This window comes from Mercurialis annua, linkage group LG6 (assembly GCF_937616625.2).
Source record: "Mercurialis annua linkage group LG6, ddMerAnnu1.2, whole genome shotgun sequence".
NCBI lineage: Eukaryota > Viridiplantae > Streptophyta > Magnoliopsida > Malpighiales > Euphorbiaceae > Mercurialis > Mercurialis annua.
Window position 1 is genome coordinate 1,263,474 of NC_065575.1, and position 15,975 is coordinate 1,279,448.

At 30.1% G+C, this 15,975-nt stretch overlaps 1 protein-coding gene and 1 long non-coding RNA gene across 2 annotated transcripts; one reads left to right on the forward strand and one right to left on the reverse strand.

Annotated features, from left to right (window-relative positions):
- Positions 1–6,254: 6,254 nt before the first annotated feature.
- On the reverse strand, positions 6,255–11,503 carry LOC130014554 (tropinone reductase homolog At1g07440-like). The gene is made up of 5 exons (XM_050381786.2): positions 11,348–11,503; positions 10,566–10,773; positions 9,528–9,744; positions 8,701–8,807; positions 6,255–6,566 (listed from the first exon to the last, which is right to left on the reverse strand). Exons 1-5 carry the CDS (start codon positions 11,431–11,433, stop codon positions 6,384–6,386), a joined length of 801 nt encoding a protein of 266 aa, XP_050237743.1. The 5' UTR covers positions 11,434–11,503; the 3' UTR covers positions 6,255–6,383.
- Positions 7,223–8,149, forward strand: LOC126687287 (uncharacterized). The gene is made up of 2 exons (XR_007644091.1): positions 7,223–7,766; positions 7,902–8,149. It is a non-coding gene; the product is annotated as an uncharacterized LOC126687287 (long non-coding RNA).
- Positions 11,504–15,975: the final 4,472 nt, after the last annotated feature.

Below are 15,975 nucleotides of genomic sequence, written 5' to 3' on the forward strand. Positions count from 1 at the left end.
GGGGATGGAATTCTGTTGATCAAATGTATGGCATGCAGAACACAGTGAGCCCAAAAAGTCATAGACAAACTTGACTGAAATCTTAGTGCCCTAGCAACATTCAAAATGTGTTGGTGTTTTCTCTCAACCACTCCATTCTGCTGAGGAGTATGCACACAACTGGTCTGATGTACTATCCCATATCTGCTGTAGAACTCAGGGAAAGTAAATTCCATGCCATTGTCTGTCCTTATTATTTTAATAGTCTTGTCAAACTGAGTTTGAACATGAACCACAAAATTCTGCAAAATTCCTCTAGTTTCTGACTTGTGCTTCATGAGAAAAATCCAAGTGTATCTTGAATAATCATCTACTATAGTAACAAAGTACCTGTACCCTTGAATTGAAGAAACAGAAACAGGGCCCCATATGTCTATATGCACCAAATCAAAAATTGACTTAGTACTAGATGTACTGACAGGAAAAGGAGATCTTTTTTGTTTTGCCAAATGACATACATCACAGACTTCTAATTTTGATACATTGACATTTGAATCAAATTGTTTAATCATTTGTAGTCTATTATGAGACAAATGACCAAGTCTATAGTGCCAGAGATCAGAAATTGATCTTGGCTCTTTTATTTTGGCTAAACTATTACATTTTGCTTGTCCAGCTTGTTTTTCTAGCAAAATGTAAAGACCCCCTTGCTTTTTAGCTAAGCCAATCATTGTCCATGAAGTCAATTCCTGGATAAAACAAGAATCATGATGAAGAATCAATGATATCTGTGGATTATCAGTTAACTTGCTTGCTGATATCAAGTTAAAGGAAAAGTCAGGAACATGAAGCACATTTTCTAGAATCAACTTATCAGAAATGTGAATCTTTCCAATATGTGTAACAGGTACTAGATGACCATTAGGTAACTTCACATGGACATTCTTAACAACATTGTATGTTTTGAAAAGAGCTGAATCATAGACTATGTGATCTGTAGCTCCTGTGTCCAATATCCACTTATTCTTATAAGACACAGATGAGAAAAGGCAATGAGGAATACCTTCTGTTGTCTCAGAATTGGGTTGAAAAGTAGCAGATAATGCATTGGCATGAGCAAATGGATTTTGAGAACTAGATCCAGTTGACTCATTTTGAATTAAAGCCATCAGTTTCTGGCATTGCTCTGCTGTGAATGGAAAGGCTGTTCCTGGTGGAGTAGTAGAGGCTCCTTTATCAGTGTTATCATTGGTTGAATGAAAACCTTCAAAGTCTACTTGATTTGCATATGATCCATCAGTCTTTAACCTTGTTTGAGAACTGGATTGATAACCTGGAAGGTAACCATGCTTCCTGTAGCAGATGTCTACAGTATGTCCAGTCAATCCACAATAGGAACATAGCTTTTGTTTGAACCCAGGCATAGGAGCAAACTTCTTGAAATTGCTATTTCCTCTAAAATAGCCTCTCCCTCGTGCATAACAAACATTGGCCTCATAGTTAGGATCATAAGATTCTGCAGTTTCATCACACTCTCCTTTAGTAAACATGATATTTGAATCAATCATGTTTCTCATGCTGATATTACCAGCAAACTGCCTTTCATTTTGAATAACCATTGAAAAAACCTTGTTGATAGGAGGGAGTGGTTCTGTCATCAAGATTTGTTGCCTCACAGTACTAAACTGATCATTCAGTCCTTTCAAAAATTTTATAACCTGATCATTGGATTGATTCTTTCTTACCAGAGGTAAGGCATTGCAAATACACTTTGGAATACACATACAAACAGGGAATGGTCTCAAACTAACCAGTTCATCCCAAAGTGATTTCAAATGTGTGAAATACTCAGTGACAGACATTGTATTCTGCCTAAAAGCATAAATTTCCTCTTGAATATCACCAATTCTGTAAGCATCTCCTTGAGAGAAGCGATCCTTCAGATCAATCCATATTTCAAAAGCAGAATCCATGCAAGAAATACTATCAGCAATAGTAGAAGTACATGATCTGTATAACCATGACATTACCATAGTATTACACCTTTCCCACGCAGGATATAGAGGATCATTAATATCTGGAATCTGAATTGTTCCATCAACAAATTTGTACTTGTTCTTGGAGATTAAAGCCATTCTCATAGACTTAAACCATGGATGGTAATTACTACCATTTAAAATATTAGAAACTAAAATTAATGAAGGATTTTCATTAGGATGTAGAAAGAAAGGACTTGACATTGTTTCCTCTGGTCTAATTGCCATGGTTGAACTTTGAAAGAATCTGTGAAAAAGATTACTGCTTATCGAAGAAAGAAAAGAAAAGAAATCTGTTTGGATGCTAAGAAAAATGAGAGAAATCTGTTTGGATGCTAAGAAAGGAAAAGAAACTCAAGGCTCTGATACCATGAAGAAAAGTGAAAGAGAGAATTTTATTAATCTTGTAAAAACCAGATTACATTGTTTAGAGAATAAACTCTCTATTTATAGACATTACAAAATAACCGTTTTGTAACAAACTCTTCCTAAGAAAGCACACTATCCTCATGTTGCTTGCTTCACTGAGATAGGTGAGCTGGCATGAGCTGGCATGAGCTGGATTATGAGCTGGATCCAGTTGGATGAAGTTGCTTCAGTTGGATGAAGTTGCTTCTTGAGGAAGTAGTCAAAATACCAAGCTTGCTGCTGAATTACAAAGTCTTCAATGCTGAAGACTTAACTGATATGCTGCAATATATATCGTGAATATTTATTATTGTAAAACAATTTATTATTAGAATTATTATAATATATTTTAATTTATTGTAGATTGTGAATTTTATTTATAAATTATTTATATTAATTTTTTAAGTTTAGTCATATTTTAAATCATATTTGAATTTGATTACGCGCAAATGCGCGGGCTTCCTACCAGTAGATAGAAAATTCTCACCCTTTATTATTAAGTATACAATATCTGATGTGTCTTTGAATTTGTAGTTCCATATATGGATAAGTATTTGGACATTGTAGAAGTAAGAAATCAATGAATCAACGTTTGACTATAGGATTACATTTTAATACTTGTAAAATTAATAATGTTATGTAACTTCAATCAAAAATAATGATCGATGAGTTTTTAATTATTTAATTTTGAAATACATGTGATGTGCGTGTATGTAATTATTAATTTTTCTAACGGCTGACTTTGAAAATGTGACCATAAATTAAATAGAAACAACCAAATTCATTATATAATATATACACAATAAATTTAATTAAATTGAATCTAAAAAATATCAATGCAATGTTAATGATTTGAAAAATTCTTAGGTAGACCGAGTCTATCACGTCATCCGTAGACTAATCCACTCATAATACAACACCTCATTAAAATGATGGCAATATCATAATATCACCATTAAGATTTGAATGTATTTATTGCACAATTATTACGATATTGCCATCATTAATAAAATAAATATCATTTTAAATTCACTTGACATAAAATGTCGTATTTATCAAATCTACACTTTTCTTGTGAAATGAAAGATAAGATAAATATGAATTAATTTGCAATCAATTCAGTTATTTTTTGATAATATTATAAAAAATCACATTTTTTATTTCATTGTATTTTAATTTCATGTGTTTATATTCATAAAGCATAATAAATCATATTCTAGTGATAAATTATACAAATATTTACAACTTGTATTACTTTATTCTTTTAATAATTGGAGAAAATTAAAGCGCTTGTGGAAGGATTTGATCTCACGATAAAATAATTTATTGTCGAGCGCTTAAATTATAGGCTTATAGCTACTTGTGTTGCTTAATGATCTCATTAAAATGAAAGTTAATTTTTCAATCATAGTTGATAAGGTTAGCAATATGATAAGCATACGATGTTGCCATCTTCAATCGGTTTGTTTTTCTTTATTAGATAGAGGCAGACTGCATAGACGACATGCAAGCCCTCGTAATTTTACATAGTCAAACATACATATAGATTCTTATAAATATTATTATTTTTTGCTTATAAGGAGACATTATAAATAAATTATTACCTACTCTCTCTTCCACAAAAATAAAAAATATTATTATTATTAGTCCTATAAAAACTGTCATAATATTATACTTTATTACACGAGCTACACTTTTAAAATATTATAAAGATATATAGAAAGAAATTTAAAAATTAATTATAATTAATTAATTTCCTAATATTTCTAAAAGCGCAATTATTTTAATTTTTATGGGAAGGAAATAGTATATACAATAGATATCGTGCCAGGTAAAATCCAAATTCCTAGCCTTGGATGTACAACGATTGTCATTTAACATATTCACTGGTTGAAAAAAATTGAAGTTTCCAATCCGGTAAGCTTTTTCAATTTTCGGTTACTCTTGTACCGTTTTTAATTAGCTTCTTTTAGTGAAAAATTAACCATTTTTTCGGATGCTCTGTCTCGTCGTAGCTCCGCCACTAAATTTAATAGTTACTTTTTGTTTTGACATTCATTTCTCCTTTTTTAGTAACTTTTGTCGACATAAAAGTGCTTGAATTATGATGTCTTGTGTTGACACTATTGAATAAATGAGTCGGAAAGCTGGTAGTGTATACATAAATCCCAAGAGATTTGGATCTCTCACAAAACCTTGCATGAAAAATATGATATCATTTCTTAATTGCTTAGCTCTTAACCACTGCATTTTTTTGATATTGCTAATAATAGAGAGTTTTGAACAGTTGTTGATGTACTTGCGTTCCGTACGTAGCATTTTAAGGAACTTAATAATAATGCTCGATTAGAGTCTTATCTATTTATGGATTTGGAGCATGAATTTTCCGTTTGATTGAAGACAGTAGCCATGAAAATTTGTCGGTGCTCGGGGACAAAGAACCGTTATGTACTCTACTAAAATCGGCAGCAGAATGTGGCTTCTCAAATTTTGAGGCATTCATCGTGTTCCTTACCTGCATTGAACGCCGTATCTGAGTTGTACCCCATGGTTGAATGTGATATTTGCATTGGTTCCAGAATTTGAGCAAAAAGTACTACTATTACTTCCATAAGCTGGAAACAAATTCTGTATAGAGTGAAAATTATGCATTCTACTGGAGGAAGACAAATGGCTAACTTCCATTCTAGTGTCTGGCTGACGATCCACCTCTCGAGATTTCTGAGCATTATTTTCCACCAATGTATAGCTAGAATCCGCCTGCTTTTGGACCGCTGATGAGGTAGTAGAGCTAATAAGCAATCTCACATTGCCTAGACGAGCAAAATCTTGACATTGTAACTGAGCCTGAACAGAACCTGGCTGCAAATATGGATCGATAACGTCTTTGGCTTGAAATCGGAAGTGCTCGTAAATTCACAATAATGACATCAAACTCATTATGCAAGTGTGAAATTGCCATTCTAAGTGCTTGGTCCCGTGCAATACTTGTTATATGCTAGTAAAAGTGTTCTTTTAAATGTGATTTGTCTGAGATTAAACAAAAAAAAACATGAAAATCAATAACACCATGCAATGAAAGTTCATAATAAACTAGAATAGCAAAAATTCGCGTAAGAGTCACACCAATGTTTGAGGCTGCATCTCTGTATCATAATCAAGAACAGGCTTTAAGATCATCAGTGAGAACTTATCTGATATCCGCTTGCCCAGATTCTTTAGATTAACAGGGTGCTCCGACCCCATAGCTTGTAGGTTACGCGTCTTCTGTACCATTATATGTTGAGATTCAGTGTCTGGAATTTGCTGCACTGTAATCTGAGTCACTAATAAGTGCTGCTCTTTTTGCTCCTGTTGCAGACTTGAAGCATTGATTTATTCATCTTGTTCAAAATTTGGATATCGTATTTGATCGGTTTAACGAGACAAAACTGTAGTTTCAGTTAAAAATTGTTATACTGGTGTCAAATATACCTACAACTCCTTATGAATATGATTTAAATCTTCAAATAACAATATAAATCATCCGAAAATGGTGATGTTTTAATGCTCTAAAAATGTTGTGGGTATATTATTTCTCTAGAATTAGAATATCTTTTAAAGTTTATAAGGTAAATTTTCAAACACATGAAATATTGATTCATTTTCATATGTTCCCAATGAAGAACATAACACGAAATAGCTCATATATTTATATGTAGTTATAATAAACTTTTAACATAGTCTTGTAGAAATTTAAATTCGAAACTTATACAATTCCGCGAGAACGATAATACCAATTAATAAAACTTAAGCTGTAATAACCAATAAACGACATTATAACGAGATGAGTTAGATCAAGTGGTAAGAACGCCTCATCCATCTTTATTCTTTTTAACTTAAGCACTTCCATTGCATAATGTTTCATACATAATAATATAATATCATTGTGACCACAAATCGTAGCACACAATTAAAGAATCAACCGAAGTAAAAGCCATTGACAGTGACTCCTCCATCAATACAAATTGTTTGACCAGTAATGTAAGAGGCAGCTGGTAGGCATAAAAATGCTACCAGTCCTGAAACCTCCTCTGGTTTTCCGGCTCGTCCCATCGGAGTTCTAGTTTTTATAGTCTCCGACATCTTCTCATCCTGTAAATACTGCAATGTACAATTTTTTTAATTAGAACTTAAACAACATGTAAACGTTTCGCTAGTTTTTTTTAGTGATTAAAACCTAATTAAAATAGGGCATTTGTATTATAATTTCCAATTGTTGAATGTTTATGGCAATTTAAACATAACATTTAAAAGGCATCTTATATTTTATTTTTGGCTTAATCACCAGAAAACCCCCCACCTTTTAGCCCCTTCTCAAATGCACACTGACGTTGCAATTTTGTCAGTTACACCCTAATTCACACCTTTGGTTTTCAATTCCACCCTCAAGTACTAAATTGATCTCTTTTTCATTTAAAAAAAGTTAAAATAAATCATCCATTATTAACTTTTTATGTGGAAAAGAGTTCAAACGAGTATTTTTAAGTATTTTTATGAATTTTTTCCGAGTGAAAAAGGTCCAATTTGATTTTATGGGTGGAATTGAAACCCAAAAGTGCGAATTAGGATGCAATTGATAAAATTGCAACGTCAGGGTGCAACTAAAAAGGGGCTAAAAGGTGATGGTTTTTTTGGTGATTAAGTTTTTATTTTTTTACATTTGACATCCTATAGCCCATTGCCATTTTTCGGCTATTTGAGGTCCATGTGGCGAAATGGATCAAAAACCGCAAATGCCAACTCAACTGCGCCTAGGGGTGAGAAGAAACCGAACCAGACCGAAAAACCGAACCGAACCGAACCAAAATTTGTTATTTGGTTCGGTTTTTCGGTCAAAACGGTTTGGTTCGGTGTCAGATATGAAAAAGTGTGGAGATCGGTCTTTGGTTCGGTTTGAGGTTGTCCCAAACCGAAATAACCGAAAAACCGATAACACCGAATGAGGTCTGATTCAGTTCATTTTTTTATCAAGGAGTAACCTAATACTATGCCGTTTCAATATTATATATAATCCTCCTTAATATTGTGAACCCTATCTCTCATTTCTTTTTTCTCTCTCTTGCGGCACTCTCTTATTCTTCTTCTCTCCTTATTCCTTTTGTTTTTCACCATTGAAAACCCTAATTTCCAATTGATTTCTTAAATCTCTAACTAATACCTTTTAATTTAACACTCCACTTAATCATACAATTTCCCTCAACGTTTAGCGTGGCGATTCAAAGGAAGGCCATCATTTTCGCTTCTTCGAATCTGTCAATTTTTTTCATAAATGGATATTTGCTTGAAATCCTTTTAAAAAAAGTAAGTGTTTAATCAAATTTATTTCTTTTTATTTTGATATTTTGTTATTATTGGTATAATTTTGGAACTGCATGTTTCATTTTCTTTATTCACTTTAATTTTTTCCTAATTCATTTTTTTTCTTTATATCGACAGATCTACACCTCTAAACAAGATCAATTTGCTGATGATCCCTTTAATTTCTTGATGCTTCTGTTGAATTAGACTTGTCAATTTTTTGTATTCATCTCTTTTTAATTTTTTGTTAGTAATGAGTTATAATTTTAATTTTGTGTCTGTAATTTATATTAAGATTTGTAAAGTATGGGGTATGAATTTTTTTTATGGAGTGTGAATTTCTGTATTCGTTTTTTAGTTTATAAATTTATGGGTTTTACTTCTAAGACTTATGTTTAATTTTAGATCGAAAATGATGCTTTTCAAAAAGTAAAAACCGAATTCAAAAACCGAAACCGAACCGAACCGACCGAAAATTTCGGTCAAAAAAAATTTCGGTTTTTGGTGAAAAATATTACGGTTCGGTTTACCATTTAAAAACTTTGGCACCGGTCGGTTTTGGTCGATTCAGAACCGAACCGAACCGAACCGACCGATGCACACCCCTAACTGCGCCTTGTCATCCATATTTAAAGTTTTTATTTTAAATTCAGGCCATTCACTTTTTTAACGATTTAAGCACATTATTTTAAATTTGACAATTCACAGTCTAATCTTATTTGCCACATAGACTTCCAATAGCTGAAAATGGGCAATAGACCACACAATAAAAAGATGAGATGTCAAATGCGACATTTTAAATAATGTGTTTAAATCATACAAACATTAAGAATGAGAATTTTTTAAAAAATAACGTTTTTAAATATCATAAAATATACAGTTTACTATGATAATTATGCCAAACAGGGATTTAAAAGCTGAAGAAAAAAATTCTTACAGGTTCAGCAAGTGGGGTTGCGATGAAAGCAGGTGCAATACAGTTAATTCTTATATTGTCTTTTGCCCACTCGCATGCCAAGTTCTTCGTCAGCTGAACTATTGCCCCTGCAAATGTATTTACAAATCAATTTTATAAACTTACCAATTTTAATTTTTAAAACACTTATTAAATGTTAGGTGTTAATTATTTTTGTAATTAACAAAATATAGTATCATTTCTGGCCAATTATCAATTTTTAAAATATTACGTTTTGGTAATCAAACTTTGATTTTACCAATAACATAGATCAATAAATAAATTCAAGCGAAAAATTACTTAATTGTCCGATGAAAAAAGTGTACACTTTCTTAATTTGTCATTTCATTTAGAAGTATATATAATTTGATAACCTTAGAGCAAATAAATTATGACGAATATTCTATTTCTATTGTCCACATAAGTAAAAATTCACTGAAAATCTCTTACTAACATGCCACTGTTGTTAAAATTTGGCTACTAAAAACTACAAAAATTTAAAAATCCGTAACTAAAACACTATAGTTTGATAACTACATAAACTTTTAACCATTAAATGTTTATTAGTTTTAGTGTCTAATAATAGCACATAAACTAAAATGAAATTGATACTATATCATTTTTCAATGATATTATTTTGTTAATATAAAATTAACTCAATTATTATAACTTATAATAACAATAATTTAAATCAATGATAAAAGTTCAATTCAACTATATCGCAAGTCATAATTATAATAAAAAATTTATAATTATATTTTATACGTAAACTAAATCTATCTAAAATTTTATCGTTCGGGAAAAATGACCTTTAGTAGCTCCATAGATGGATCCAACGGCCACAGACACTACTCCGGCAACAGAGGACATGAAAATGATGCTTCCTGCTCCTGAATTATGAAGAAGAGGATGTGCAAGCTGAGAAAAATGGTAAGCAGATTCAAGATTTGTACTCATTAAAAATGAGTAGTCTTCTGCTGTAAATTCCAGGGTTGGTTTTTTAATGTTCGTTCCCACATTATTTATCTGAAACCAAATAAAAGAGAGTTAAAATAAGTTTTTTTTTTAATGAATCAAAATAAGTTACTTGCATATAAAAACTCATGAATCATATATACTTTATAATTTAATTATTAATTTTTTTTTATCTTTTTGATTTTTTTGGGTTTGTGGCCTAGACTACTTTTTAGTTTTCGGTTTCAAATTATAACAATTTGGTCAAAATTAACAGGCGAAAAATTCAAATATATCTTTTATATTATTTCAGTTTTTTATCATAAATAATTTCAAACATGAATAACACATTTGGATTTTTTTTCTCCTTCATACAATTAAAACTGAAAAATTAAAAAATCAGCTAAAATTGACGATATTGAAAATTTGAACTATAAACGAAAAAAGTCAAAAAGAAGGAGTATTTTTCAATGATTAAATTTTCAATTAAATTTTTTAAAAGTTGATAAATATATGCACCAACTAGCACTTTTTGTTAAATTAATATACTAGTAATAAAAATTGATGATGATGTAGAAGCTACATTTTCAAAATAGTGTATTTTGACGTGACCAACTCTAGCTTTATGTCATTAATTTTTTGTTGATGTATCGATAAGAAGTAATTGGTGTATATATTTACTAACTCTTAGAAAATGTGAATAATTATATCATGTATATAGTTCATAATGTTTTATAAAAATAACTCAAAAAAGTTACATATTGTGTAACAATAAAAAATAGAAAATAATATTTTTAACGGAGATAAGTTGTAAATATAGAATTTTTAGGGTTTTAAAAGTATTTTTGGAAAAGAATAGAATTCGAGAAGTTTCCGTGAGATTGAGGACTAACAAGAATATCGAGTTTGGCATCAAACTGAGAGGAGACAGTCTCGATTAGTCTTTCTCTTTGTGATCGGGAAGTTACATCGCAAACAGAACCAGTCACTTGAAATCCCTTCATTTTCCAATCATCCAAACACTCCTTAAGCTCAGCTTCATTCCTTGAACATGTGTGTACCGTTGCTCCGAAGCCTGCCAATTCCTCCACAATTGCATATCTAATAACAAACATTGATTTCATACTATAAAAATCTCTTAAAATTATTTAAGGATATTTGAAAGAAAAAACTTAACATTCCATATTCATTCATCTTTTTAGTGATTTAAACATGTCTTAAAAAAATTAGCACCTCCAATCAATTTTTTCATTTCTTGAAATTTTACGGTTCAATTTCATTATCTGATATCGTTTCATCCATTAATAACTATTGAAAGTAATATTGTTTGGTATCAAAAACCATAATCATTAGTAGAGAATAAAAAACAGAATTTGTAGATTTTACAATCCGATATTATAACCCAGTATCTTCCATTTATTAAAAACTATCAACAATAACAATGTTGGTGTCAGAAACGGCATCATTTAGTAGTAGAAGAATAATTTTAAATAAAAATTATAAAAATGAAAAGTTAAACCGTTAGTATCAATTTTTTATAAACGTGTTTAAATTACGTCTATGAAGGTATGAAGTTTGTTTTACGCAAATATTATATCTTCGATCAAATTCATGTAATAATTTAATTCTCAAAATATATATGTGCTGGTTGAAAAAAAATGTAAAAAAGCCTCACCCAAGTCCTTTGGTGCCGCCGGTGACGAGAGCAGTCTTTCCGTGGAGAGACCATCTTTTTTGGTGGCCACTAATTACCTTATCCATTTTTCTCTCTTTCAATCTCTAAACAACAAGGGGATATGAAATAAAGAGCTTGTGAATTTTAATTGTGAAGGTTGAGATAATATTTATATAGAGAAATGGAAAGGAACTTTTAGCGTGTTAATGGCAATGTTAGTATTCACGTTTTTGACTAATTAAGAGTTAACTTCAGAAAAAAAATTAATATACTTTACAATTGCAATGCAAATTTTAAAAATTTGGTAAAATACATCACATATTAACACCGAATATCTTTTCATTGAAAAAAATGATGATGTAACTATCAGAACAGTACATATTCGAGTGTGGATACAATGGTTTTAGATAGAAAATAAGTCGATATTAGATTCTTCAAAACATGAAAGGAAGTGATCGATTTTGTTAAGTTTAAAATTTGTGTTTTAATTGAAAAACACGTTAAAGTTTATAATTTAAATTTAACCCTTAATTTAATGAATCTTACTTTATTTTTTCAAAAGTGTGTATCATAAACATTTTTTAGAAATAATTAAAAAGATATTGAATCAATTTATAAAAATAATAAATTATTAATTATTTAGTCCACTTTTATAAATATATTGTAAATTAGCCTTTTTTTGCTTATATCAAAGAGTTAGACGTAGGGAGCAATGATCACGATTTGATGATTTTCAGTTCGGTTTGGACAATTTAAGACCAAAATAATCAAAAATTAAACAAGAAAATAAAAAACTTGTTTCTTTTATAAAATTGTATAAACACGTATATCAAATTTTTTTAGTCTTTATTCCTTAATTATAATTAATAAATTCAATACGATATATTAGAAATTTATTAGATAATGTTTTTTTAATATATAAATTAATCATAAAATAAAAAATATATATTTTTAGTTTTTGAATCGAACTGAACCAAACTTTTTGATTTAGTTTGAACTATCTGAATTTATAGTTTGATTTAGTCTGTTAAAATTTTTACAAATTTTGATCGGTTAGTTTGGCCGGTTCTAAATCAAATCGAACCAACCCTAATCAAAAGACAATAGAGGATAGGGATGATAATGGAGAAATAATTTTGCGTTTTTTTTAAGAGGATCCGCTCTAAATAAGTCAGAAAATCTCTTTTAATTAGCCCTATGGGTATAGGGTGACAAAAGTTTATTTCCCTTCCACAAGGATGAGAATGCAATGGAGATTATAGTCTCATCCCATGCGGATCTTTATTCTTGTCCTCATGGGGATCCAATGTACATGTATTATTGTTGATGTTTTTATATATAATTTATACTAATTATTATTGTATTAATATAAATTTAATTATAAAAACATCATATATTACATAATTATAAGATAAAAATATTATATATATGTGTGTGTATGTTTACTGTTTAGTTGTAGAGTTTATGAATTCGAAAATAGTATATTTATAATTAAAATTATGGTTTTTTAAATAATTATGATTTTTTTTTAATAATACTGATTATTATTAAAAAAACTTCAAATGTTTAACATAAAAATAATAATAAATAAATAAAAAACCGTCACATTTTAAAATTAATCAAAAATAAGTAAAATATACATATTTTCATTAGCATGGAAATAAAGATGAATTCATTTTAATTAATTAAGTCTTTTAAGTAAAATTGAAGACCATCACAAGAGGAAAAAACAACATTCCAACTAAATTAACACTTCCAAAAACAATCACCAACAATTCATCTTTATTAGTAATTAAATAAGATGATCTTAAAGTGTATGTGAATTGGTAATACGCTCTCCTAACTTAAGTGAAATTGCGGATTGGAACTGTACTCATATATATAGTCGTTTAAAATTTGGACTAGATTCTGCCTCCCACAAGAGATCTATACTACTCGAATAAGAATTAGTATGAATGCGGAAAATTTAAATGTGCCATCTTATAATTGATAATTATGTATCAAAATAAAATAGAGATAAGAATATCTCATAGAAATAAGGATGAAGATGGAGATAACATTTTTGTCTTTTTTCCACCTCATTCCCATCCCTAATAGAGACAAAGTATTGGTGCGAAGAACTGGTGGAAAAGCAAACCACCGCATTGGAATAAAAGGGATATGAGAAAAATGGTATAATCCATAATGAATAGATAGAAAATCCTATCAATTTTACGTATACAATATTGATAGGACGTGTCTTTGAATTTGCAGTTTCATTGATTGGACGTTGTAGAACTAAGAAATCAATGAATCAACATTTGACTATAATATAAGTGATAAACAGATAAACGGACCGAGAACAGCAAAGGCCAATCCACAGCACATCTCGGACCCACCGAGATAGGCCAATCCACAGCACATCTCGGACCCACCGAGATAGGTCAAACATAACAAATAGAGCACACCAGGGGCGACTCACAACACATCTCGGACTCACCGAAGTACACCAAACGCAACTAATAAGAATAAACCGGAATGTCACGACATCACAAACCGATCAGAGCGATAACCTAAAAATGAGCATATCCTTGTAGTCACCGAGCACAACCACTCCGAACACACGGGACAAATCTGTCAGAACGTACTCTGACATTCCAGACAAAACAGCTGCACAGACAAAGAGAATGAAGTCAGACCTGTCGGCCCAGACAAAGAAAAACAAAGAACTTAGTATAAAAGGCAAAAGGAAAGTAGGTAAAAAGGTTAATTCTCTTTCTCTCTCTAAAACTCTTAGCCTCTTTTCATTTCTTATTCTTTCTCTCACTAAAACAGTTACTAACTAGACCGTCGGAGTGGTTTGCCGGAATCCCCTTCCGGCACCCTTCTCACGGTTGTTTTGTACCTTGTAGGTACGGCCTAGAAGTATTCATCAGAGCTAGCTACGATTCAAGGTTACAAGTTATCAATAAGATTACATTATATATTTGTAGAACTAATGTTATGCAACTTCAATAAAAAATAATGCTCGATTAGTTTTCAATTATTTAATTTCGACCAACGAGCTGTGACTCAAATGGTATAAACGCTGGACAACAAACTGTCAAAGTCGTGGGTTCAATTCCTCCCACAAGCGCTCCCCCCTCCCCCAATTATCAAAAAAAATATATATATATTTAATTTCGAGGTCCATGTGCATGCATGTAATTATTAATTTTTCTAACGGCTGACTTCGAAAATGTGACTATAAATTAAATGGAAACAACCAAATTCATTATATACACAATACATTTAATTAAATTGAATCTAAAAATATCAATGCAATGTAAATGATTAATAAAATAAATATCATTTTAACTACTTGAACATAAAATATCATATTCATCAAACCTACACCTTTCTTATAAAATAAAAGATTAAATGCAAATTGATTTACAATCAATTCAGTTATTTAATGATAATATCATAAAAAATCATAGTAATTATTTTATTTTAATTTCATATTATATTTATATATTCATAAAGCATGATCAATCATATTTTAAGTATAAATTGTACGAATATTTACAACTTGTATTACTTAACGATCTCATTAAATGAAAGTTAAATTTTCAATTATAATTTTTTTTGATAATTATTTTCAATTATAATTGATAAGGTTAAAAATATGAAAAACATATGATATTGCCATCTTCAATCGGTTTGTTTTTCTTCATTAGATAGAGGTAGACTGCACAAACGACATGCAAACCCTCGTCATTATACACAATTTTTTTTTTACCGAACATTATACACAGTTAAACAGACATATTATAGTATACATTAAAGTTAAAAGAAGACGACATATGTGTATAAACAGCACAACTCATGGATCAAAACGCACTGATGGATGTGTATAATAATAAAACGACAGTAGGCGGGAGTCAATAAAGATGACCACACTTTTAGCTTTAGACATAAAGCCAAAAAATTGGAATGTTAAGCCTTTAATTAATTCCTCTTACAGCTATTGTTGAGTGTGTTATTGTGGTCAAACTCTCTGAAATAACTTTGTTTCAAAAAATAAAAAGTGAAATAAAATAAAATAAAATAATTAGAGTGAGATTTCATTTTTTAATTTTCTCTTTAATACTGGTTTGCTATTATTATTTCTTAAATTACAATAGAATTTAACTTTACTACTACCATTTATCATATCTATTTGTGAGATGACTTTCTTTATATATATATATATATAATTTTCTTCAGAATTCATCATATGTTTTGGGTTATTGATACAATTGTATCTTTTACTAAAGCACAATCGAAAAAACGTAAAACTATATATCCAAACTTTTTATTTTATGGCACATATAGCCTAAATATTTTATACGACATCGTTTTGGTCATTTACACGGCCTTTTGCAAAAAATAACGCATAAAATACAAACCGGACTACAATACGAAAAGTTTGAAATACTTAGGGTACGAGGTGAGATATTTTTTAGATAATGCTTAAGTCGAAGATAGCACTAAAAATGAGGATATGTAGTGACAACAACCTTATTTTTTAATGCAATTTTTATTATATATCTTTTATTTTTAGTCTTCTGTGTAAATAAATAAAAATCATCATATTAAATGTAGGTTAAAAACAAAATACTAGTATG